The sequence below is a fragment of the Triturus cristatus genome, chromosome 4_1, assembly GCF_964204655.1.
Source record: "Triturus cristatus chromosome 4_1, aTriCri1.1, whole genome shotgun sequence".
Lineage (NCBI taxonomy): Eukaryota > Metazoa > Chordata > Amphibia > Caudata > Salamandridae > Triturus > Triturus cristatus.
Window position 1 is genome coordinate 1,160,427,442 of NC_140585.1, and position 27,290 is coordinate 1,160,454,731.

The 27,290-nt window shown below is 44.2% G+C and overlaps 1 protein-coding gene across 1 annotated transcript in view; it reads right to left on the reverse strand.

The window, feature by feature from the left end:
• The window catches only part of EPHX3 (epoxide hydrolase 3), a 196,219-nt gene extending 174,391 nt beyond the window's left edge, over window positions 1–21,828 (reverse strand). The window contains exons 1-2 of the mRNA XM_085654322.1: window positions 21,614–21,828; window positions 15,559–15,834 (exon numbers count right to left, since the gene is read on the reverse strand). Coding sequence (XP_085510448.1) covers window positions 15,559–15,801 — 243 coding nt within the window. The 5' untranslated portion in view covers window positions 15,802–15,834; window positions 21,614–21,828. The remainder of the gene's footprint in view (window positions 1–15,558; window positions 15,835–21,613) is intronic.
• Between the last annotated feature and the right edge of the window lie 5,462 nt (window positions 21,829–27,290).

A 27,290-nucleotide genomic window follows, 5' to 3' on the forward strand; every position in this document is an offset into this window, starting at 1 on the left:
AGTGATTTGCACACCACAACAGTTTTCAAACAATGATGTATTTCTTTCGACATTACTAGTGAAGGAATTGACCCGATTAGGGCCACCAGGGTCAATCACGACCACATCTCAGCCTTCCATGAAATGAAGAGTCGGCCAGACAGTAGAGAAAACAAACCAAGTATATTCATGCAGATACACTCAAGAGGAGTCCAGTCTGGCCAGCCTCCTGGGATTGCTGCATACGGAGTAACTTCAGCAAGCATGGCGATACATTATGTACTATTCAAAAACAATAAAAACACGCCTTGACTGGAAATTTCCAATTGGTAGCAGTTGAACAAAGGAGATACAGAAGGATGAGCTTCAATCCTGAGACCGGGCACATGCTATCTCAATGCCAAGGTCACTCTTCCTATGCCCGCCGCTCTAAGGGTGGGAGCAGGCCTATCTAGTGGGAAAGGTATGCGCTAATAATTATCACAGCTGCTTTCAGCAGAAACAGGGAAGGAAATCAGTTTCAATCATAACAAAAAATGGCGGCCAAACATAAAATGGTGCAGTAAATGCTAACTTAAGGCACACCATACATAAACAATACAGCTAGAACATTTTTATTCCACCACTTGTGGTAACGAAGCTGACATAAGTTGAATCATATGGGATCCGCACATCAGCAAAATGTCTATAGAGTGACTTTTAAAGAACATAATGGAATGGCACATATGTTGTAATGTTAATAATATGGTGATTCGCACACCACAACAGTTTACGTGCGAGCATTAAGGACCAATGATTCGCACACTATAAAGGTTGAAAGGAACCTGCAGGATTTCTTTTTGTTTGTTTTTTAACGACGGATTAAGTTCATATAACAAGAAGAGTTATATCATAAAGTCACTCGTTAATATAACAAGATTCATTTTGCTGAAAAAAAAGGAGGGTATTGTTGCACCAGCACCATATTCATCTAGTCCAGAGAAGCCAGCTCTCGAGTGGGTACAATGGAAGGACGGAGTCAAAGTCTATTTGGAGGCTGTAGAGGGTGATGTGTATTTACCGATAAATGGAAATTTGCTACTTTAAACATTGATTAGGTCCTGAGGGAAAAGATTTTTGTTTCATTCGCCAAAAGAGGTACAAAGTGAGGAAGATGAAGATGAGGTAGATCTATATGAATCTGCAATAAAACAATTGGATTTGCATTACAAGAAAAAAAACAAATGTAGAGGTAGCTAGACATAAGTTGTTGGGAAGAGGTCAACTACCTAATGAATCAATAGATGCATTTGTCAGTGATTTAAGAGTGTTGGCTGCTAAGGGCAATTTTGGATCCTTTTGTGGTCAGATGATACATGATCGGTTAGTGCACAAAGTATGTGATGGCAAGGTACAAAAAATGTGTTGTTGGTGGAGAATCTTACGTTGAGTAAAGCAATAAACATAGGTCACCATTTTGAAGAAATGGAATTGGGTAAAAAGAGTTGACACACAAAGCTGCAGAGAATGTACATGTAGTAAACATAGAGGGTGCGGCCAAATCGAGCAAAGGGCCAGGCAAAGGTGCTGTTGTTAAACCCAAGATTATGGGGCAGGGCAGATTCACAACAGAAAGAAAAGGGAATGTGTGTTTTAAGTGTGGCCATTAACCCCCAATACAGAGATCTGGGCCTAAATCCATCATTATTCTGCTCCCCATGTCATTCCAGTGTGAACCCTGCCATATGCAAATCAGTCTTGACACTGAGCCTCATGGGAGCAGTCCATCTCGGACTGCCAAGCCAGGTCTTCCCTGGACTGGAAACAAGCATCCTGTGGAAGGGAAGTGTCAGTGCTCTGTCCATCATCACTTTGTGTTTGCTTTATTAGGGGGGCCACAGAATAGGGATCTAATGATTACACTTGATTCCAATCATACCTATTAGGTGTTAGGGTATGAAGATTTGGTTGGACATGTGAATGAGGATAATTTGTTCCCTAAAGTTTTTTCATCCGAATTAGGTTTGCTAAAACAATTTGTGCACAGACTATTCTTAAGGAGGGGACAGTAGCTAAAGCTCATGAAGTCAGAAATGTGCCCATATCAATTAGAAAGGTGTTAAAGGAGAAATTGGGTACATTATGTAGATTAGACATAATTGAAGGAATTTAATCTTCAGAATGGTTATCATCTGTAGTGGTGGTGCACAAACCCAATGAAAATATCAGGTTGTGTTTAGATTTAGGAGATCTAAATAAGTGTGTATGGGTGGATCGCCACCCTTTACTTAATATAGGTGAAATGTTTGCTAAATTAAAGTGGGCCACAGTATTTACCACTTTAGATCTTTCTAAAGCATATCATCAAACTGTGCTACATGAAGAGAGTAAGCTTTATACATCTTTCATTAAGCAAGAGGGAGCGTATCGCTACAAAAGAATGCCCTTTGGTCTAATTTCAGCATCTGCAGTGTTTCAGAGATTGATGCATACATTTTTTAAGGATGTAAGAAATGTAATGCATTTGTTGACAAGACAACATCTTGGAAACAGGCCGAAAAATTGGAAAAAGTATTGATCATTTTGGAGAATAGTGGGTTAACTTAAAAAAGGAAAAGTGTTACTTTTAACTGGAATCTGTTGACTATTGAGGTCATAATATTGGTAAACATGGGATTGTTCCCAAGAGAAGCTTAGTCAAAGCCATTGAAGAGGCACCTGAACCTAAAGACAAGGACCAACTTAGATCATTTTTTGGCTTGGCGGAATACTATGGCAAGTTTATTCTTAATTGGTCTGATAAAACAATGCATATGAGGGAACTAATGATGAAAAAACAGAAATTTGAATGAAATAACCGTTGAAGATCTAAATTGAGTAATTTAAAAAACAAAATTGCAAGTGCAGCGACATTGCCTTCAGTTGATATACACTGTAGATCGATAACGACTAATGCCAGTAATGTTGGTTTAGATGAGGTATTAATGCAGGAACATGATGGAAGTGTAGTAAGCATTGCTTTTGGATTTAGACAATTGAGAGGGGCAGAAATAAAATATTCTACTCTAGAAAAAGAAACATTGGTGTGCTGGTGGGGAATTGAATATTTCAGGGTATATGTTTACAGCACATAATTTGAAGTAAGGACAGATCAGTGTCCTTTGGTGGATGTGTTTACCACTAAAGAATGGAGAAGAGCAACACCCAGAGTGGCAAGATGGAAGTATAAATTGAACGATTTCCATTTCAATGTGAAATATATTCCCGGTGCTAGAAACATACCAGAGGATTGTTTGTCAAGACTTCATTTGCCAGACAGTGAAGATTCTCAGGTAAAAGACATTGATATGGAAAACCTGGTATGAAATTTCTGAAGGATGCATTGGTAAAGATCAAAGGAAAGAAGCGTGTTAGAAGGACATAGAAATACAGGACGTTTTAAAATATATTAAATCTAGTTGGCCAAGGAAGAACACATTAGAAGAGAATTTATTGCCATATTTACATGTTGAACATGAGTGATCTGAACAAAATTGCATATTGTTACGAGCTGAGCAGTTAGTTGTACCAAATAGTTTCAGACAAATCATTCTGAATAATGCTCATGGGGGACATCCGAGGATGAGCAACAGGAAGATAAAAATCAGGTGTGATTTTTGGTGGCAAGGTGTCGACAGAGATGTCGAAGAGAAAGTGAGATCTTGTATAGAATGTGGCACAAGTAACAAGTCCCAGGAGGTAAACAATTATGTTAATGGACCCCATTTCCAGGCTTAGCAGAGTGTTGGAGAAGGTATCTTGAGGTTTGGCTGGTCCTATGTGTTTATCTAAAAGTCAAGTATTTTATGGGAAACAGCATTTACAACGCTCTCATTACATCGCATACTATTACAACGTGATCGTTACAACGACCGCGATGTAATGACATCGCATGTCATTACAACAACTTCCAGTAGGGGGTGCTCAGGTATTGGAAATTAATTCCAACACCTTCCCTACTGTTGCGCAAACTGGAGTAGGAATAGTAAATAATACTATTCCTAAGTCCAGCGCGCCCCCTACTGGAAGTCGTTGTAAAGACTTGCGATGTAATACATCGCGTACTAACAACGCGGTTGTTGTAACAACCGCGTTGTAATTGCACGCAATGTATTAAATCGCGTTGTAATGTGCGATATTCGTATTTAATATTGTTTTGATAGACCAGTTATCTCAATGGCCTGAGGTGAAAACAATTAATCAATTCACATCTAAAAATGTGATTCTATTTTAAAAAGAGGTTTTTGAAAGAGAAAGTTTCTCCAAGAATATTGTAACAGACAACGGAGTACAGCTCACTTTTGAAGAAAAGAAATTAAATGATTTTTGTCGATGCATGGGATTGAACGTATACATACATCTGTATACTGTCCTCAAAGTAATGGCATTGTTGAAAGGTGGATGACGGTATTAAAAGAAGGTTTGCAATTGGCAATCACTAGTGGGAAAGATTGTTATCAAACAGTCAAGGAATAGTTTTGGATCCATCGCAACAGTCCAGGAGATATGGGCGAGAAATCTGCATTTTAGAAGATGCGAGGCAGAGCAGCAGGTTGTAATATGAAACAGATGTTGATGAAGGATGTAAGGGATAAAACTGAAGGTAAAAGTGAAAGATGTAAAGGTAATAATTGGCGAAGTGAGATGGTTGTCAGTTCAGATATCGTAAAATTGACACAGTCCTCAAAGAAGGGGGTGGGGTCAGTGTGAAAGACAGGACGATATATAAAAGTTGGAGAATCCAGATCCCATGAAAATAGTGAGGGTAGGTAACAATGTTGTGGAATTATCCGATTGCAATGTGTGGAGCATGAGCAAATGCCAAAGTTGCCAAAATGTTTATGGCCCAATGAGAAGATGTACATAAAGAGGGATGTGTCGTCTGAAAAGCAAAAAATCTAGCATTGAAAATGAACATGTGAATAAGGGGTTTACCAGGCGGACACAATGTCCTCCTGTATGGTGTAAAGATTATGCGATGTAACGGCGGATCAGAGGGTGACATTAAAAGAGTTCGTAGAACCAGCATATGAATAGTTACAGAAACATATTGTGTAAGAAGAAAAAAAGATCCTTTTATAAGGTTTTTAAGTTATAGTGTTAGTAGAACCAGCATATGAATATATATATGGTGACATATTGAGTAAGAATGAGGGAAGTACAATTTTATAATGCAGGAACTCTGCGACAGGCTCAGCTCCTACTTCATCTGAAGATCAAAGCCCTTTACGACAACTTCAGTGAACCAACGAAATACACCACCCCCCTACCCACCGCCACCGATAAGCCAACCATCACGTCTTGGGAAGCCACAACCGTTGAATGCATCAAGGCCCTTTACGACAACTTCAGTGAACCAACGACATACACCACCCCCCTATCCACCGCCACCGATAAGCCAACCATCACGTCTTGGGAACCCGCAACCGTCGAATGCATCACAGCCACCATGAAGAAAACTCACTCGGGGGCCCCTACGGACCCCTGCTCACCACACATCTTCCACAGGGCCGCCACCTCCATCGCACACGAACTAGGACGCACCATCAACGCCTCACTCACATCCAGCGTCTGCCCAGTGACTGGAAACAGGCAGAAGTAAAACCCCTCCTCAAGAAACCTTCAGCCGACCCGATGGACTTGAAAAGCTGCCGGCCCATCTCGCTCCTCCCATTTGTGGCCAAAGTCACTGAGAGACTTGTAAACACCCAACTGACCACCTCCATAGAAGAGAACTCCATCCTGGGCGCCCTCCTCGTCGCTACCGACGACATCCGTATACTACTCGACCAAGGACACACCACGGCCCTCGTCCTGCTAGACCTCTCCGCAGCTTTCAACACCGTTTTACATCCCACACTCGCAGCCAGACTGCACGACGCGGGAATCCAAGGAGCCGCCCTCAACTGGATACAATCCTTCCTCTATGACAGAACCCAGAGGATCCGTCTCCCTCCTTTCCTCTCCAAACCCACGGAAATCATCTGCGGAGTACCCCAGGGATCTTCACTCAGCCCCACGCTCTTCAACATCTACATGGCCCCCCTCGCTGCCATCGTCAGACAACACGGGCTCAGCATCGTATCCTACGCCAATAACACCCAGCTCATCCTCTCGCTCACGAAGAATCCCAAAGACACCAGACTATGCTTCCAGGAAGGCATGAAGAACATGGCACCCTGGACGAAGGACAGCTGCCTGAAGCTAAACTCAGAGAAAACTGTAGTCCTCATCGTTGGTCCCTGCACCTCCGCCTGGGAACAACACTGGGTGGCCTTCTGCCCTCGGGAGCCCACCCACCCCTACAGACCACGCTCGGAACCTCGGCATCATCCTCGACTCCTCCCTCTCCATGAACCGCCAGATCAACTCCGTCGCATCCACCAGCTTCAACTGCCTTTGCATCCTCCGCAAGACTTTCAAGTGGATCCCCTCAAACTGCAGAAGGACCGTCACCCATGCACTCATCACCAGTAGACTGGACTACGGAAACGCCCTCTACGCCGGTATCAACAAAACACTCCTGCACAGACTCCAGACCATCCAGAATGCCGCCGCCAGACTCGTACTAGGAACTCCACGCCACGAACACATGACGCAACACCTACGAGACCTCCACTGGCTTCCAGTCGAGAAGAGGGCTACCTTCAAACTCCTCACCCACGCCTACAAACGGATCCAAATACCTCAACGAAAGACTATCCTTCCACATACCCAAGAGAAACCTCCGCTCCGCCGACCACGCCCTGGCAGAGGTCCCCCGTAGCCGCAGGAACAGAACAGGCGGGAGAGCCTTCTCTCACATCGCAGCCAAAACCTGGAACGAGCTCCCTTTGAACATCAGACACTCCCCAACACTGCACACTTTCAGGAAGGACCTCAAGACCTGGCTCTTCGACTGATCTGGAGCTTCACCCCCAGCGCCTTGAGACCCTCACGGGTGAGTAGTGCGCTTTACAAACCCCGATTGATTGATTAGTTAATTTTTCTTTGTGTTTATTATTATTGATGTTATGTAACTTAGTTTGTTGGTTCAATGGAGGGGAATGTGTGGCATACTCGTGGAGTCTTGATATGGACTACCCGAGTGGAAAGTGAGGTGGAGAACATGGCAAGATTCCATGGAGCGGCAGTTAGCCCAGGCTTTCTCTCCAAGAAGGAACTAAACTTTTTAACTCTTAATAAATATCCTAGCCTGAATACAGTGACGTGTGGACGTTTAACTCACCAGATACAGCAGCTGTCTTGTCTATAAACTATTACTACATGTCAAACACCCCCCAACAAATCATTTCTTGCCAAATCTCCTGTCAAGTCTGTAGGCAGTGATCTTCCAATCAGGCCTGAGATTTGCCAATTGCAACTCACAAGAACAAATCCCTCCTCTTCCTATTAGTAAGAGCGAGCCCTAAATGCCTGTTCCTGATTTGTTCTCCATAGGTTTTAAAATTACCCATCTTGGTTTGAAAATTTGCTACTGTAGTGGTTCTAACCTTCTGACTTCTGTGGACCCCTACTTAATCATTCATGGAACCCGGGGGCTCCAACTGAATCATTATTGGAATCCGGGGACCCCCACTGAGTCATAGCTGGAAGCCAAGAACACCAGTCTAAGCATTTCGATGATTTTAACTGCAAGACAATATACAAAATTACAGAAACAAGCATTCATCAATCAAATACATACATGATTAAATATGTTATTTAATTCACTAACAAATATAAAACAAATCAACATTTTAATAGGAAGGTTGGAGCATGAAAAAAAAAATGGCAATGAAGCACAGAAGAGTACAGTATTTCATGCCTTCACCGTCCTCTTTAGCCAGCCACAAAATACATTCTGATCAACCTGAATGAGAACTAAAACTGAAGCCCCTTTCACTAATTCTTTTGCTTTGCCTTCAGTTACTTTCTAGGCATCTTCACTATGTCTTGTGCCATTGTAATCACACAATTGTGTTCAACTTTTCACACTACATCATCAGGCTATTTAGTCAAGTCAAACAATCGTAGTGCGGGTGAATTCAAAATGTTGCCCATGAGTCATGTAAATCAGTTTGCTAACTGCCATATTATTTTGTATTCTATGAGGCTTATTTACAGCCCCCTTGTGTCCCAGGTATGTCACTTTTCCCCATATTAAAAGTGATACACCGACGGCGCAAGGGGCTTGTAAATAAAACGCTATGCCGTTAAACAAGATATATGCTCAGCATTTATTTTGGCCTGAGAGGTTTCTGCGCTTTTTGTCTTGCATTCTAACATTCACGTAAACTCCTCTTTGTCTTAAGTATTGGGTATATCCTTGATGCTGTATGCTAACCCCTTTCTTGTCTCATTAACACCAGTTAAATTGGCATGCATTACCATCTCTATATAAATTTGCACAACGCCCTTGCCACAAAGATTGATAGAAGGTAAAAGCCATACAGACTTGATGGGTATACTGTGTCCTTCTATCATCCTCCCAGGTATCAAGATATTCTGGAAGAACACAATATTATTTAACACCTTAACGAAGAACTCATGTATGTGCTATCAGACTTGTGTCAATCAGGCCACCCCAGCCAGTAATGTAAACCAAATAACACTTCAGAAGTACCATATTTCAATTAAAGCCTTGGAAAGTATTTGTTGTTTAAACTCATGGTAGGCAATTCTTCTCTTTCTCTAGGGTTTAAACAACATTGTAAAATGTTTTCATAAGAGAAACAGTCCTCGAGAAGTGCCATTGTAACCCGTTCCATGCCGAGGACGTAATGGATCGCAGAAAGCCTACTATGAAACAGGGATTTTTTTAAATGTAGATTTAGGGGTGGGGCTGCCCTGAATGGGCATTTAATGCCCCTATCCAACCCACAAATAGGCAAAGTCTATCTGTCCCCCGGGGGGGGGGGGGGGGGGGGGACACAGAAAGCCAGCTAAGAACCAGAGATTACATTTATTTGCACATTTAGGGGTGGGAGCAGCCCAGAATGGAAATGCCAATGTCCCCCCTGAAAAAAATAGCCACAGCCCTGGGGGTTGATGGGGTAATAGACCCCGATCTGCCCCACAGAGGGGGAATTTTCTTGAGCAAAAGTAGGGGGCCAGAATAGGCATGCCAATGCCCCCCCACTCAAAAACAAATGGACAGTCTTCTGCCCACGCTGGGAGAAAAGGGTGTGGAAATGTAGCTCATAACTGAACATTATCTGCGCCATCTTGTCTCTCCCCAAGCGCCACACGCAGAAAACGCGCGACGGCCATTTTAGGCACCATGACCTCATTGCCGATCGCCAGCGCGTCCCTCTGGTGCTGCGAACATCCCCCCGCGCGCTGACCACCCCCCGCTCTCTCATACGTGGGCCATAAACCCTCTCCTTCTGCGCGACCCTGCCATGGAACCACATCCCACGCCTGACCGACACCTTCTTTCATCCCATACATGGTCATACATCCCTTTGATAACCCCCTTCCTCTGCGCCCGATTGTCCGAACCGATCCCAGGCCATCACCTAGCCCTGCGGATGCAGTTTATTGCCCCTACTGTAAGGGAAACACCCCGCATCAAAGGGATTACAGTAGATCAAGGCCCCCCCACCCCCTGAGACCCAACCAGTCGCACACACCCCCCGGGAATTGGCGGAATGTCCAGCTGTGTGATAGCCATCTCCTACTGTGGGTGGGGTGGGGACTTCCACTGTAGATATATGTGGGAACGAGCCTGAAGTGGGGATTCCAAGGAAGTCTTTCCATACATCAAAGTCTCAACAAGAATGTGTAACATGTAATAAAGCAATAAACCCGTGTATAAGAGGCCAGGCCTCAGAGATGTGGTTAGAGCACCTCGTGACGATACCTTGCTGTCTGATCTGATGTGTTCTGCTCCGACGGAATAAAAACTTTGTTTCCTGCCTTCCAGTCTCCGGCGCCTGCCTCTTTTGTTGGTTAATCATCGAATGGTATAAGAGGCAATTACCGCCGGGCAATACTTGAAGGTTATCAACTGAAGGTGCCGCTACCATTTAACAAGGGGGCAATAGCCCCGATCTGCCTCACGGGGGGCAGAAAGCCCACTAGGAAGCCAGGGTCTATTTTTTTTTAGTAGTTCAGAGGTGGGGGCTGCCTAGAATGGGGATTCTAATGCCCCCCTTAGAAATAGCCACAGTCTTTTTGCCCCCTCTGGGGCGGCACATGGAAGCAATTGCCCCCAGGGGGGCAGGAAGCCCAAACGGCACCAGAGATATGTTTATGAGCATGTCCGGGTGCAGCCCCTTCGGCAAGGGTTGCTCCCCTTTTTTTCTAAACACGTTTTTGCCGTTTCTGCCTACCTTGGGGGCAGATCAGTAATAGTTTTAGGCTCATCTGCACCGAAGGAGAGCAGAAAACCACTAAACACTAACAGAAGTTTTTGTGTGTGTGTGTGTGTGTGTGAAATGGACTTCGGCTGATGGTCTGTGTGTACGGGCGTTTGGCTGGCTGTGTGTGAAACTGCATTTTGCTGGCGGTGCGTGTGGGCTTGCGCTTAGCTGGCAGTGTGTATGGGCTAGCTCTTGGCGGGCAGGGTGAGTGGACTATCACTTGGCTGGCGGTGTGTGTGGACTGTCGCTTGGCTGGCGATGTGCATGAATGGCGCTTGGCTGGTGGTGTCATTGGATGGCGCTTGGCTAGTGCTGTGGCTTGCTTGGATCCTCCAGTGTTTTATTACCCAGAATTCCCTGCAAACCTCAAATTTAGCTAACAGTCACACTTTTCTCACACTTCTGTGTGGAAAAGTTGTCGGATCACTGCGCTGGGACAATTTCTCACCACCCAACGTTCCCTTCGGTCACTTGTGTGTGTGCCCAAAGCAGAGAACCTAAAAGCTAATCAAAGTGGGTCCAAAAGGGCAGCTTTTTAAAAATAAGTTTGAGCTGACTCTGCTTTGGGCACCCATACAAGTGAGTTATCATTTTTATCTGGATATTTTGATGCCTCCACAATACGTTATGGGCCCTTCCCTGCCACGGGCACTTGGCCTCCCCACACAAGTGAGGTAGCATGTTTATCAGGAGACCTGGGGGGATGCAGGTGGTGGGAAATTTGTTTTAGCGCGGTGATCTCACAACCTTCCCAAAAATGTGAGGAAAATTTGACTTTTTAGCTACATTTGAGGTTCTGGGTGAGACAATATTGGGGGATCCGTGCAAGCCACACCTCCCTGAACTCCCCCAGGTGTCTAGTTTTCAGAAATGTCTGGGATTGGTAGGTTTCCCTAGATGGCCATCAAGCCTGGGACCAAAATCGCAGGCGACTCCTTGCAAAACCAGGTTGTTTTGTGAAAAATAATTTTTATGTCTCTACAATACGTTTTAGGCCATTAGGCCTACCCACACAAGTGAGGTACCACTTTTATCAGTAGACTTGGGGGAATGCTAGGTGGGTAGAGGATAGTGGCTCCCTACAGATTGCAGAACTTTCCATCACAGAAATGTGAGGAAACTGTGTGTGTTTTTTTTTAATGTTTGAGGTTTCCAAGGGATTCTGGGTAACATAACCTGGTGCGAGCCACCCCTTCCTGGATTCCCTGGGTGTCTAGTTTCCCAAGGTGCCGGCTGAGCTAGGACCCAAAATCCACAAGTAGGCAAAATGTGATGTGTCCACGTTGCTTTAAGGGAACACAGAGAAGTAGAACCAGTTTATTACCATTTGTCTTTCTATGCATTTCTGCCTTCAAAACGTCAGGCAGTCTGTAAAAAAAAAAGTCTTTTTGAATAATACCCTCTAATTCACATGCTAATATGGGTACCCACAAATTCAGAGATGGACAAATAACCACTGCCTCTAAACTCAGAAACACATAGGTTTCCTTGATACCTATTTCTCACTCTTTATATGTTACTAAATGAGTTGCCTTAACCCTGGTACACAGTGAAAACCCATTGCAAGGTGCAACTCAGTTATTGGCTCTGGGTACCTCGGGTTCTTGGTGAACCTACAAGCGCCATATATCTCCGCAACCAGAAGAGTCCTATGGACATAACACTATATTGCTTTAAAAAATCTACTATAGTTAGAAGAAGTTACAGGTAAAAATGCAGGTACAAGTGGTTGTTTTTTCAACTCAATTTCAATATGTTTTTTTTCAACTGTTACTTTCTATAGGAAAACCTTGAAGGAACTACACAAATGGTCCCTTGCTGAATTCAGATTGTTCGCTACTGTTAATAAATGTATAGCTTTCAGAGGATCAATTATTGTTTTTCTGACAAAAGTCTGCCTGTTTCTGAAAGCTGGTAAGATGGGATGGTGATTTTAGCACCACACAAACCCTTTATTTTATTTATTTTTTATAATTGTATTTATTAATAAAAAGGTCACATAAGTAAATCAATGTACAAACATAGGGGTCTATTAGGATGGCGGGAGGACTCCAGTCTGCCCGCCACCCTAGCGGTGCAGGGACCGCCCGCCAGTGGTGCGGCAGTCCCGCACCGGTAATCAGGATGCCACCATCACCGTGGCTGTGGCATCCTCTATTCCCTGTATTGTGGCGGGCGGTGCTCACAGCACCGCCTGCTACAATGCTGGGAATGCATGTTGTGCATTCTCATGCACAAGGTGACAGGTACCGCGCGGTGCCTGCAACCTTGTCCGTGATAATGAAGGGGGCACTATAGGTACCCCACATGAGCACCCCCCCACACCCCCAATACCCTGGGGGCCCGCAACAGACCCCGAAAGCAAAATCCGCATGGCTTTCCATGGCGGGGTCTCCACCATGGAAAGCCCTGCACTGCTGCCCATGCTGATATGGATGGCGGTGTCTAGCAGACACCGCCACCATATCCAGCCCCTTTTACGCCCTGTCGACTGGTCAACCGGCGGAAAACCAGCAGATGGTCTTTCCGTCCGCCGGGGTCCCCCCCGCCATACTAATATGGCAGGGGGAAATGGGTGGCAGGCGGGGTATGATGTAGGGCGGATCGCCACCGCCATGCGGGCGGGGGCGATCTGCCCTACATCATAATAGACCCCATAGTTACCAGTTGGTTCTCCGCTGATTCATTCGTTTTAGACACATAATTGTATATACAGTTAAAACAATACACAATCCATCGATATAGGACCGGTCTATTTCGACTCCTGCCTTCGCCTAGTCAATGGTGGTTCACAGATCAATCCCCTATATTCATTCCACTTGCACCAAATTTGTGTCCATTTGTTAGGGCAGCCTCTAGATTCATACACTGTCTTCTCAGTAAACATACAATGATCCATGTCCTTGTCCCACATTCCCAAGGACGAGATTCGTGCACCCCGCACAATCTGGCTATGTTCCTTTTGGCTATCATCAGTCCAAGTGTCACCCATATTCTTTCTTTAATGTTGAGGTCAGTAGGGCCCCAGATATTAAGAAGACACGTCTTTATATTGCTATCTATTTGGGTACCCATCACTTCCTTCATGCTTCTAGTCACCTCGGCCCAAAACCCTTGGATTACCAGACATTCCCAGAGTATATGTATAAAAGAGCCCTCCTGCCCACATTTCCTAATACAGTCCGGGTCGATCCAATAGCCCATTTTGACAGTGTTGGTCCTGCAAGATATGTTCTGTGGAGTATTTTGAGTTGTACAAGTCTGAGCCAGGAGGAAATGGGCGTTTCCCTACGTATTCCTCGTCGTCAAGTCCACCCACATCATGATCCCATTTGGCTCTAAGTCGGATTAGAGAATCAGACATATTATTAACCAGTTTTTTATATATCAGCGAGATTGCCTTCTCAGGGAGACTCCCGTCCAATATCACAAACCCTTTATTGATACTATTTGCAGGGAAAAAACAGATGCTTTCTTGTGCAGCCCTTTTTTCCCAAAAAACCCAAACTTTAGCTGTATTTTGCCTAATTTCTCGGTCCACTCCAGGGGAATTCACAAACCTTACATACTTGAAGAATCCTCAGGATGTTGGAAGAAAAAGACACAAATGTGGTGTGGCTACCTTATGTGGACAACATTTTATGGGGAGCCTAAGTGCAAACTACCACAAATAGCCAAAAAAGGGCAGGTCACAGGGGACTTGGCAGCGGAAGGGTTAAACCACGCACAATTTTGGTTACCAGCTGTGTTTCTTTGTAATAACAATAAAAAATAGCCAATTGAATGTTTTGATCTAGTCACTTTATAACTGACCATTCTCACCAAAATTTCATTTGAAAATATTTCTTCTGTAGTGCCAACATTCTTCATCACAAGTGAGGAACCCTTTAAAATGTTCATACCGTGACAAACTTCCATAATAGAAACAGCCTTAATTTCCCCCCTACTCCCCACCCCCAGTACATAACCCTCGTACTGTTTCCATGAGATACCTATTCAGTTTCTTGGGACATGGTGGTGGCACTAGCAACCAGTCCAGATGTATTCTTCGAAGGCCTTAGAGAAGTAGCGGATCTGCTTTAATTCTTAAAAAATGGAAAGCACTGAGATTCACTGATGCTCACAATGGGACTATTAAATGTAAAGCCTCCACAGAAGGCCACTGAAGAGAGGCTCCTGTACTTCCTGTGGATGATACTGAGCACTAAATACTGGAGAGGTCAACTGTCCTCCCTGAGCAGTCAGTCACAGATCCTCCATAACCACTGCATCCAGAATAAGGCTCTATCCCATGAAGACGTCCCAAGTGGGAAATAGCAAACAGGATAGACATATCAGAAATAATGAGTAGAAAGGTCTGGAAAATCACGGACGCAAGCGGCAAAAACTTAGCTAAAATGAAAGTAATGTGGTGCTGGAATGTTGATGATGCAGAAAGAAAAGAAAGTGGTTGATCTCAACAAAGTAGACTAAAATAAAGTGTTAGAATATCATGGAGGTAAAAAAGACGAACTAGTAAATCAAGATTAAAAAAAGGAAAAAGCTTCTGGTATGGAGGCGATAAAGACAGGGAAGAATCTGCTTGTACCTTAATGTATAAATGAAAGTAATGAATTTGAGCCAAGGCAAGAGACATCAATGAGGGAGCTGGAATATCAGTCACATCTAGTTACTGCTGCATCAACGCTCTCCAAAAGAGGGTTAAACTCTACAAATTTCAAGCATCTTAGTGAGGCCATTAGGGTGAAAAGTAGGGCACAGGAGAGTTTTGGATAGAAAGTGGAAGAGGTTGGGAAACCATGGCTGAGTCGCACACAAGAGCAACATGGAGTTTAAGGAAAGGCTGTAGTACAGGCAGAGGTGGGTAGGTGGTGACGAAAACAGGAACCAAAAAGATAAAGGAAACAAGGGCAATGTGGGATGAAGAACAGCTTAGAATGGAACAGCAGGTGTAAGAGTGGTGAACATAAATGGGTACATTTGCGGTAAGCTTCTAAACAAATCAAGCAGTGAATATTTGAGACACAGTTTTGGATTTGGAGAATGGAAGTACTGGATGCAATGCTAATCCCTAGCACATATAACCCTGTGTAAGCAGATTATTGTTGCTTACTGACCCTCTCTTGCTTAACAGTTCATTGAACAAAGAAAATTCCACAGAGTGTATCTTAAAAGTATTTCTTCTACCGTCCAATAGCTTTTTAAGCGGCCGTACCTTTATCCGGACGTAGCAATGCTGGCCAAACAAGTCGTCCGTGAGGCATTTTGGTGGAGTTTCCCGAGCCTTCCACTGAAATGCCCTTCTGGGCCCTTTCAGTATTAGAATCATGGAGTTGAAGCAAAAGAAGCCAGCTGTTACCAATGATGCTGTGTAGACGATGAGCCAGTAATAAAGGCTGGAGAAAAAGAGCACGATGCGAGTGGGCACCAACAGAATCGATGACAGAAGGTGTGCCATATTCTGGCCATTCAGTGTCGTCTCCCACACGAGCTGTAAAAGATGAGAAATAAAAATCAATGTGACACACCAATCTACACACACTGTTCTGGAACTTTCCCCATCTGGAGATAATAATCTCTTGATCTGCAAAACCATGAATTATTGTGACGCTGTGTAGAGGGGGTGTTGCCTGTCATTATGAAATTCTGTGGTATCATTCTACCTTGATACCATGTGTTGCCAGCATAATGTCCCTCTCTGACTCGCGAGGCAGAAGGTCCCTCTCTGTCTCCTGAGGTCGAAAGTTCTTCTCTGTTCAGGAGGCTGAAGGTCCTTCTATGTCTGCAAAGGCACCAAGCCTCTCTTTCTGCAGAGGCAGAAAGTTCCTCTCTGTCTCCAGAGGCAGACACTCCCGCTCTGCCTGCAGTGGCAGAAAGTTGCTCTCTGATTGCATATGTAGAAGGTCCCTCTCTGTTTCATAACGGAAAAGATAGCTCTGTCTTCAGAGGCAGATGGCTTCCTATCTCTTGAAGCAGAAGGTCCCCTCTGCATCCATTAAATCACGTTTCACCCACAAGTTTCCTGGAACATACAGATAAACCCCGTGCAGCATTCGCTAGAATGGAACTTATGCTGTCCTTCAGGAAGTAATCGGTCTCAGCCTTACCAGCCTCTAAGAGGCACCAGCCTCACATGTGCCTAACTAAGCTCTAGGTCTTCCACCCGTCCCGAAGCAACAGCCTGATCTGGCTAATGTCTGCCCTAGCCCAACAAGTGCCTGGCTCAGCATGATTGCTGAAGAATTTGTGCACCTCAAGGGGGTTTATTGGTATGGTCACCCTTTCACTCTATTGCTTGAGAAAGGTAGTCAAGGCTGAAGTCCTAAAAAAAGAAGTGGTGATCTCACCAAGTGTAGAAAGCTGTCTCTTTATGTGATATATCAAACGTCTGATAGACTATGTAAACAGTCCAGGGGTTCCCTTATCAGTGGACCAGGCTTGCTATGCAATCCCAATGTGCTCTATTAGGGGGTTGGTTGCAGCCTTAGGCTTGACACAAATGCAAGCCCTTTGCAAATACACACAATGTTCAATAAACGACAACACAACTCAAAAAGGACAACTCCAATTAATAAAGATAGCAAGTATCTTTATATATGTTTAGGCATCAGAGAAAAATCGTTCAGGTAAGTAAGTTTTTATATATAAATTATTTTCACTTTAAACAAGTGGACACAGTGCAATTATGGAGTTCTGCAATGTTATCCTATGAAAGGAAAAACAAGTTCTGCAACCATGTACAGTACATCGACTTACAGAACCAATCTCCAGGACTTAAGGTGAGTGGTCCAAGGCAGCACCAGCAGTACACCACATGCGCCACAGGGGCGGCTGGGTGCAGGGTGCAAATCAGCATCGGGAGCCCAATAGGTTTCAATGGGGATCGGTCGCTGTAAAAAGAGACTGCAGGTTCTGCCTTGGAAGCCAGTCGGGGTGAAACAACAGGGGGGTTTAAGGCTTGTGATGCTCAGGGATGTAGGGGCTCCTGGGGTCCTCTTCTCCATGGCCCAGGGGCAACAGATGCAGAGGTGTCTTTAGGCGTTGGGTTTCTCTTACCTGGAGCAGTCGCGGTTGATTGAGACAGGCCTGCAGAGGCTACAGGAGACGTCGGTGAGTACATGGGGGGGGAGGAACCACGATGGACTCGAGCTCTGGAGGGCTGGGCAACTTTGTTGACACTGGTGGCCCACTTCAACACGAGCTGGAGGAGACAGGTGCAGTGATGGCTTTGGGTGTCGGGTTTTGGTGATTCCGGAGGCCTCGGAGTCTTCTCTTTTGGTGATTCTGCAGGATGCAGGGAACAGTTCCGCTGTTCTTCAGGAGGTCCTGGTTTTTATTGAAGGCAGGCAGTCCTCCCAGGTTTTGGAGACACACAACTGCAGGACGAATGGCAGGCTGGCAGAAACCAGTCAGCAAGTACGCCAGAGGCTGGTAGGTTTTCAGAGGGCACCTCTAAGGTGGAGTTCTGGGTATATGTATCGGTAAATCCAACACTGGCATCAGTGTGGTTTATCAATACGAGATGTTTCATACCCAACATCCCTATTTTCGATGAAGCCATCATATGACTGAGGAACTCGTTTTCACCAGTGTCCAGCACATGTTTTAAAATGGCTTCCCTGGTCACTTGTACTGGCAGTAATAGGACTGACCAGAACAAGGGCATATCTGCTCATGCAGGTATGCCCTCACGTGTAATATTCAGCACCCTGCTTTAGGGCTATTAGGCCTGCTGTAGGGGTGACTTACAAATATTACATGCATTGGTAGGGGACATGACATGCAGGGATGTGTGGCATGTCGTGTTTTCAATTTGGTCTGCACCAAGACATGCTGCCTGCAACAGCAGCCCTGCATGTGCTTTATGAGGGTGGCACAATTTGTGCCCATTCTTTTACGGGCCCTCTTTAGTACCTCAGACCCTAGGTACCAGTGGACCAGTTACTAGGGACTTACAGAGGGTGCTAAAGGTTTTGCCAATTGGGGGAAACAATTGTACAGTTTTAGGAAGGAGTTCTGGCACTGGGGACTTGGTTAGCGGGAACCGAGTTCACTTTCAGTTGAAGTCACAACAATTACCGGGCAAAAAGTGGGGGTGAAATGTCAAAAAGGGGCACTTTCTACACCAAATTAGGCAGAACAAGTGTGACATCACCGTGCGTGACATCACCACGTGACAATGCATGTGCAATCTCAGAAAGTAGCATCAGATCTTAAGACCTTACATATGTTTAGCAGGTCTATCATGAGTACATTTGAGCGAATTACAATATTTAACAAATTTGATTTTTCATTAGGGCTGTGCCAAAATATTGACGCAACCTCGACGCAAAACCTGGGCCTCAACTTATACATTTTTTTAAGCCTGCAACAAAGAACATAAAGGAAAAAAGTGGCAGTAAATCTGTTCTGCTTAATTGGTTTCAATGTCTGATTAATAAAATATCTTATGGGGTTAAAGCACCTGCTGCTTAGATCTTTGTGTGCCAGCTAAAACTCAGGGAATAATAATATTGGTAGCATAACACTGGAGGATAAAGTATTTGATGGAGAGATCTGTGTTTTGCCTAGACCTCGTTTTGAATCAAAGTATCCTAGAGGGTTAATATGTCTCCTGCAAAGCAAATTATGTAACAAGCAGATAATAGATTTTTATTTTATGCAAAAAAGTTAAGTGGGTTACTGCTTTGATGACAGAGATCCTTTTGTAACTTGCAGTTCACAAATTGAAATCCTTATAATTTAGCACAGTAAGGTATGAATGATTAGTGGCTCCTACACCTTGTAACCCTCATTATGTACCACATTTTTCTATTGATGTACACATATATGACTGATTGTTAATGTACAATCTGTGTGTGTGATGTAAAGCGCTCTGCCAGCCTGCATTGGAATGAGTAGTGCTAAAGTGCTATAAAAGAAATAAAATAGTGGTATTTAAATTGTTATTTGTGTAAATACTGGGGGGGGGGACCAACACATCTGAGATTCTTGTAGTGTATGCATATCTCGTATATACAGGGACTGAACAAAGTCAAAAGCATTTCTCTCTTAAGTACCTGTGAAGTGATAAGACTTGAGACATTGTTTCCGCTCCACTGCATCTAGGTGTGAGGCTCCCGGGTGCTTCCAGCCAAGATACTCCAACAAAAAGAGGCCTAATGACCCCTTAACTCCAGCTTTTTTTATGGCCAAACCCGGAATCTGATGAGGCCATTCCCCACCTGCATGTTGCTGCTCGGAACAAAAGCAGTCAACGTGCAGGCACTATTGAAAGTGTCCCAGTGTAAGAAAATTACACAGAGACGAATTCACCATATTTCTGTGCATTCCAGAAGAAGTAGGAAAGGAATGTGGCACTCTGCAGAAATGGTCAGCTTTGCAGTACGGTAGATGGTGTTTACCCTCTTTAAATAGTGAGTAGACGGCATCTACCCTCGTCTCTGACCCTGCAGGTAGTGGATGCCTTGGTGGCAGACCTGGTAACTATTAAACTATTACAAAGGCAACTCCATGCAATTCTAATCCAGCTTGGATGGAAGCAAACACTACCAGGTTAAAGAAGCATTCCCTATTCAGAGGAGATTTTGTTTCAAAGACAAATCCATCTCTCCTCTCAGAATTTTGATTCAGAAATAGACCACGAATGGGGCTTTTTCTCTCCGGCGCAAAATACATAGGCTGGTATTCAAGCACCTTATTACTGAGCCTGGCATTCAGAACGGAGGAGCCAGACGACAGGACTGAATGTTCGAGCCGGATGTGCTGGGACACCCCTCTTTAAAGAATGTTTCCACAACAATGTGGCTAAAACACAGGGCACGAGTCGAGGGTTAAACGCGGGTGGATGGCGTCCACCCTCTTTTTTCACAGGGTGGACGCCGTCCACCCTGCCAAGAAGTTGGGCCCCACTGAAAAATATTTTGAATTCATCCCGGTGTAATTTGCAAACACCGGGACACATTCAGCAGTGCATGAACGTTGTTGTCTGCTTTCGATCCCCAACAACGTGCAGGCTGAGACGGGACTTTCTCAGTTCAGACTCCTGCTGGGCCCATAACAAAGGCCGAATATGAGGGGTCATCAGGCATCCTTTTGTTGGAGTCTCCTGGCTGGGTTCAGTCAGAAGCCTCACACCTAGATGCAAAAGCAGCAGAGGGGAAACAAAGGCTCACACCTAGTTAGCACTTCACACATACTTAAGAGAGGCAGCTTTTCAATTTGTTCAGTCCTTGTTTACAAGATATGCATTCACTGTAAGAATGTCCAATGTGTTGGTCTTTCTCTGTATTTACACAAAGTAAATGTAATTTATATAGCGCTTACTACCCCTGAGGAGGCGTTGAAATAATTTAAGTACCACTATTTTTTCTTTTAAAGCACTATAGAGGAAGTTTACGCAGACAAAAGGCAGCATTGTTTTTATAAGTAGCTTACTTAAGTGTGACTCTTCTGCCTAAATCAGGAGGGTTTCCCTATATACTCGAAATATGCTCCAATGTACTCATGATAGACATGTTAAACATATACGTGAGGGCTTAAGATGTGATGTCACTTTTTATGATGCCACTTCATGTGATGTTACGTGCCGTGATGTCATCATGCGCCGTAATGTCACGGGCCGCGGTGTCACATGCTGTGATGTCACGCACCGTAATGCCACTTGCATTCTGATTAACTAGGTTAGTACCCCCACTTCTGTTTTTTAGGACTTGTGCCCTGCTAAATCAGAACCACAGGAATTATATGATACTGGGGCTGTGGCGTTTTTCGTATAAATATGGATTTGAGGCATTTGCCACATACTCCATTATCTGCTGTATAATTTTCAGATTTGAAAAACCCAAAAAAATTCTACCTGAAACAGATCAAAAGTAACGGAATTGAAGGACACGCTGGTATAGAAAATTGGCTGTTTCTTCAGATAGGCTCTTCATTAAAATATTCTAAGCCGCCTAGGTATATGGGGGGGGGGGGGGGGGGGAGTGTGACCCCAGAATGCTTAGTTTGGAAAATAATATATGAGATAAGAGCGAAATAGCAGGCATAATATATGTACTATCACCATACAGCCCTGTACCACTTACAGCCCACAGCCTCACAACTTTATTTTGGGAACATAAGTCTTAATATTCCATCTCTTAACACTAGGAAATGATGTTGTTGTTTTAAATAGCTAAATAGGTCCATTTCTAATAACCTTGGTGTAAATCGTTTTCACACCAAAGACAAAAAATGGCTATTACCATGGATATGATAATCGTACATACCTGTCGCGTACCTCGGACAGGCCGAGTACACGATCACTTCTGTATAACCTCGAGTCCAAAGTTCTTAAAAGACGGAAGACAAGGACAGCCAATCAGGGAACGACATTGCTTGTACTGGCAAGCAAGGGGCGGTTTTTGTGAGGACTGTGAAGCTCACTAGGCGTGACACTATCAAAATAGAAAACCCATTCGTCTGCCACCTCGGAAGTACATACTTTGCGACCCGGAAGTGGCTGCCCCAGCGGCCGCCGGGCTCTGTAACGTTCTTCTTGGAGCAGTTAAGTTTTATCTAGAGTATTAAACCATTCAGAGGTGCTCTCCTGGAGTGCCGTGCGCCTGTTAGTAGTAGGACGGGCTGGGCTGGGTGTCTAGGGAGGGATAATTAGAAACGTGGGACGGGTTGGTCAGCACCGACCGTAATAATAGAATGCATTTTTTTTGCAGTTTTATATAGCGCGAACTTGGCCCCAGGACACGAGAGTGCTTTACATGAGCACTGGGTTACATTACACGAGGTCGGATTAATTTGTAGTTCTCGGTTACAGAAAAAAACTATTGTGAGTTTATAATGGCAGTACTTCCCGCCCATAGTTTACCTTTGTCCGGCTTTATTGTCACTCTCATTTGCTTACTTCTTATTCGATAGCCTGCCTCCCCTTCTTGAGCAGCCTCTTTACCATACTTTTTTTGGCTGATTCGCACATATTTCCACTCTTTTCCATTAATCCCTCCATAACAGTGAACTGTTCTTTGTTTTGTTTTTGCAGCCCTTTGCCTCTCAAATACCCGCTCTTGCTCTGTGTAGCTCCACACCTCACCTCTCCCAACCTGTCTGTGAAAGCACGGCAAGGAGATATTTATACAGGGATGTGACTGAAGTGTTGTGTTTTTTACTTCTGTATTCAACATATTGCACGAAAGCACCAGTTTAGAGACGCAGAAGCTTTTAAGGGGAAATCGCTCATCTGGCGTATGAGGTGGACGGTGTACTTGGCAAGACACTTCTCCTGGAGGCCATAAATCTGCTTACTAGGCAGCTACTAGATAACCGAATGGCTAGTCCAGTGTAAAGTAAATTAGGTCATTCCAAGCCTTTCCCTTTACAATCGAACACTTCTTACTTCATTTTAAATGCTGTTGAAGGTTTCCGGAGTGAAAAATATTTGAAAAATAAACCACCCCCTTTATAAAGATTGAAACTATTGAGTTGAATATACAGTTTTGAGATACCACATAAGGTATGTTATATATAGAGATAACCTCGGCACTCTGACATGTTCATTAATTTATTTGTGGAAAATTATCTTACTCAAAGTAAGGAGCAAATAGCAGTTTACAGTTCCATTTAATGTGTATAGTCAAGCCAAGTTTTTCTTTATTTCGGCCGATAAGGCCATAAAAGATGCAATGGTACAATATCAACATAAAACATCCAGTACATATAAAATCAATAGTAAAATACATAAAATCGATATGAATAACATTTCAGATCACAAAAGACAGTTGTAATTCATTACCACAGCAATCAATCTTTAAATGATTTGGACCTTATCCGCCACATGGCCGTAAAAAATTTGGCAACTGCAAAAACTATATGGGGAGCGGTACTCGTTTTCAGTATTCTATACGAGTGCAGATGACTTCTTATACCCAAATTTCTACAGAGGGGCGCTAGCCAATATTTTCTTGGTCTGTTATAGGCTGGGCAGAAAAACAAAAGGTGGATTTCTTCCTCATCATGGGTACAACATCCTGGACAAATTTTATCATCCCTCTTTGTCCATTTGTGTGTGAACGTTTTAATGGGCAGGGTCCCTAGCCTCCATTGAATGAACAATTTTCTTGATAAGATGGGGAAGATGATGTCCATAAACCCTTCAAACTGATATGAATCCTTAAAAGCCAAAAATCGATCAGTCAGAATGCCTTTAGTGGATGCAGAGACCAAGGAAGCAAGACTTTTCTCCTTATATATCCCCACGAGACATTTACGTGAAACCCTGTGGCAGCCTTGTTCAGGGAACTCCCATAGTTCAGGGAGTCCCAACCGGTACAATTCTTTCTTTATAGAGGCCAGCCACGGGATTTTATCACACAGGTTCAACTTCATTACATAAGCAAGCTCTTGCCTGTAGTGTTCGAGCTCAACAGTGGACCAAAGCCTATGCCAAAATCTTAATGGCATTAATTCCAGATCGTCTCTTATGGAGGGTAAACCCATATCTAATCTTAGGGGAAAAAGGGGTGTACCGCGGGGAAGGGCCAAAAGACGCCTTAAAAAATTATTCCTACACCCGCTTTATACCCCCATAGTTCACCACCATAAGATGCTGCCGCTTTAGCTTGAGTTTTATACATCTCCATTGCCGGACTAATGGGTTTATATGTGGAGGAATTTGCCACCTTCAAAATTCCCCCCGACAATTTGGACAGCTTTAACCGGCTTCTTGCAATTTGGGGTTCCCAAGATAAATTCTCGTGAAGGGTTACCCCCAAATACTGAAAGGTTTTTATCCTCTCCAATCTTACCAGGCTCAAAGATGGATTGGATCTGGTTTTGGATGATGGATTAAATATCATGAACTTGGTCTTCTCTGTGTTGATCTCTAGACCGTATTGCCTACAGAAAAGACCAAAACCATCCAATATCCGTTGGATCCCCATCGGGGATTTTGAAAGCAGGAGGGTATCATCCGCAAACATAAGGGCAGGTACCCCCCTGCCTGCCAAGGATGGGGCATCATTGTCCCCAATATCATCGAGATGTGATATGACACTATTTACATAGAGGCAAAAGAGGGTTGGCGCAAGGACGCAGCCCTGTCTTACCCCTCTGAGGACTGGAAATTTTGATGACAATGCTCCCACCCTCCCATACCTGACCTGTGCAAAATTGTTCTCATGGAGCCTAGTTATGGCATTTAATAGATGGATCGGAACGCCCAGCTCCTTTAGAACCTCCCATAGTTTCTTCCTGGGAACCAGGTCAAAGGCTGACCTCAGGTCCACGAACACCATGTACAGCCTCCCCCTCTCAATACTCACAGTTTTCCAATTAAAGAGAACGAGACGGAAGATCTGATCCATGGTGGACGTGTTTTTCCTGAAGCCAGCCTGAAGGGGACTAAGGATTTTATTTTCCTCCATCCACTCTGAAAGGTGGTTCAGGAGGAGGCGAGAATAGATTTTTTGGGGAACATCTATGAGACTGATTGGCCTGTAGTTGGCCGGGAGAAGAGGAGAGCCCTTTTTAAAAATAGGGACTATCTCAGCCCCCAGCCAAGTACTGGGAATCTCCATTCCACCCGCGATGGAGTTAAAAAGAATAAGGAGATAAGGGCCCCATATCTCAGGATGGAGACGAAAAAGATCACCAGGCAATCTATCGAGGCCTGAGGCCTTCCCCCTCGCCAAACCCTCTATTACACTGACCAGCTCACCCAGGGTAAATTCCAATCCGACTACCGGATCACATGAAACAGTGCAGACCACATCATTGGCGTGTGGTTCTTGATATAATTGGCCAAAATGGGCCTCCCAAACGGATGCTGCAATATTTGACTCCACCGCCGCTTTTGGTTCTCCTGCACCGGTATTTACCAAGGACCAGAATTTTCTTGGGTCCTTCGCTTCGAGTGCTAGTGTGAGATTCTGCCATCTGTTCCAATCCCATTCCGCTCGTGCCAGTGCCATAGCTTTCCTATAGTTCCGCCTGAGCTCAATAACCTTGCCCTTATCCGAACCTGTTTTAACTGTATTTATTAGTTGTGACTTGATCTTTTTGCAAGATGAATTATACCAAGTTGGGGTTCGAGTCTTATTTTTCCGCAGAGGTACCACTGGATAAAGAACCTCGCCTAGAGCTCCCACTAGGTCTTTATGAATTGAGGTTAGCTTCTCATTAAATTCCCAATTTTTGGGCTGTTTAATTAATATATCTAGTTCTTTTAACTTGGGGAGTGCTAGCTGATAAATTTTACTTATGGTCTCTTCTGAGCTTACCAATTTCCCCCATTTAACCCTACGTCTATTGGAGCTGAGAACCAGGTTCCCAGGATCATCACTAGACTCAGCGGAAAGTGAACCATCAGCACATATGGGATGCACCATGTCCAATAAAAGTGCATTGTGGTCACTGTCCATTCTTACTATTACTCTGAAGTCCAGGATCTTAGACCAAAGGCTGGTATCTACAAATATGTAGTCCAGCCTAAATTCGGTATTTCTTCCTATTAAAGGTGCATACAGAAGGAATATCAGAGGTAGTACGGCCGTTACAGGCCCTTAAAGAAAAATTTAACGTTAGGGACATGATTTGTACAGCTAAAGGGGACCAGGATTTGGCAAAGGGAGATTTACAAGGCGAGACACCCCAGAAGTCATCTTCAGCCGTAAAGGCACCTTCCTTTAGACCTTCCAAGGGTTCAAAGTGGGAATTAAAATCACCACCCACCACTATCTTGTAGTCATTAGGGAGACGACCCAAAAAACACGAAAGATCGTCTAGTGTGGGGGATTCCGAAGCCACACTAACTGGGCGGGAATACACATTAATGATTGCTAGATTTAAAACATTGGGCCACTTGAGTAGGACACACTGTATGTCCTGCGAGAGCGTCGGTACACATTCCGCAATGCATCCAATGTGACTCGCTACCCAAATCGCCAGACCACCAGATGGCCTCCCTCTGCCAGTCCAAATTGCATTAGTTTCAAACACTGCATATCCTACTCTGCGCAGCGGTTCCCTCGCCCAGGTCTCTTGAAAAAGGCAGATATCACTCTTGCCTATTAGGGACTCCCAGTCACTCGTATCTAATTTATTAGTGATGCCTGCCACATTCCAGGAAAGAACCTTAAGAATTCCAACAGGCGATTTTACTCCTGGTCCCCCAATGTTCTCCGGCACAGCGTCCAATGTTAAAGCCATGGGCATATGCTGTGGTATTTCCAAGATCGGTGGAACAATAGGGGCAACTTTGGGAACAGGCGGGACTATCAATTTTAGGTTGTTATTAGTATAACCTAGTAGACTCAGAGGTGAATTAGTTACTTGACCATGGGAGCTAGTAGATATCAAATTCTCCCGTCAGGAGGCACCATATTTTTGGATGGTGATATCTAGTCGAGCGCTATATAAGAACACACATACATACATACATACATACATATCTCACCTCTCATGGACCCCAGTCCCTTGTAATGTCAATCTACCTGGTCAAGACAACTATATCTATTAGGGTGTATATAGTTGCCATAGTTAGTGAAAACATTGCAAGTGGGCTTAAATCTAGACCCAGCACCAACAGATCCCACCTGGGTCCATCCGTCATCCCTATTCATAATCGAATTGCATGTGTTGGGATAAAAATATGACAGATGGACCACTTCAATAGATGTAACTCCTATATTGCCAGGCGAGTTGCAGATGTAAGACACAACATTCGGGTTCTTAAAACTTACAATTATGCAGTCCCCAACGCTTTTCTTGTCGGTGTATCCAACTTATGGGACCCTTCTTACCATAAGGATTTCTCCATTAAGATTAGGTGGTAGAGGCTTATGGATATTTAGCCAACTAATAACTTTATTATGTAGGGAATCATGGAGTTCCACCACATTACCGCGAAGCACAGGTACCCCCTTCAAGATGACAGTATAAACTGCCGCCTCTGGG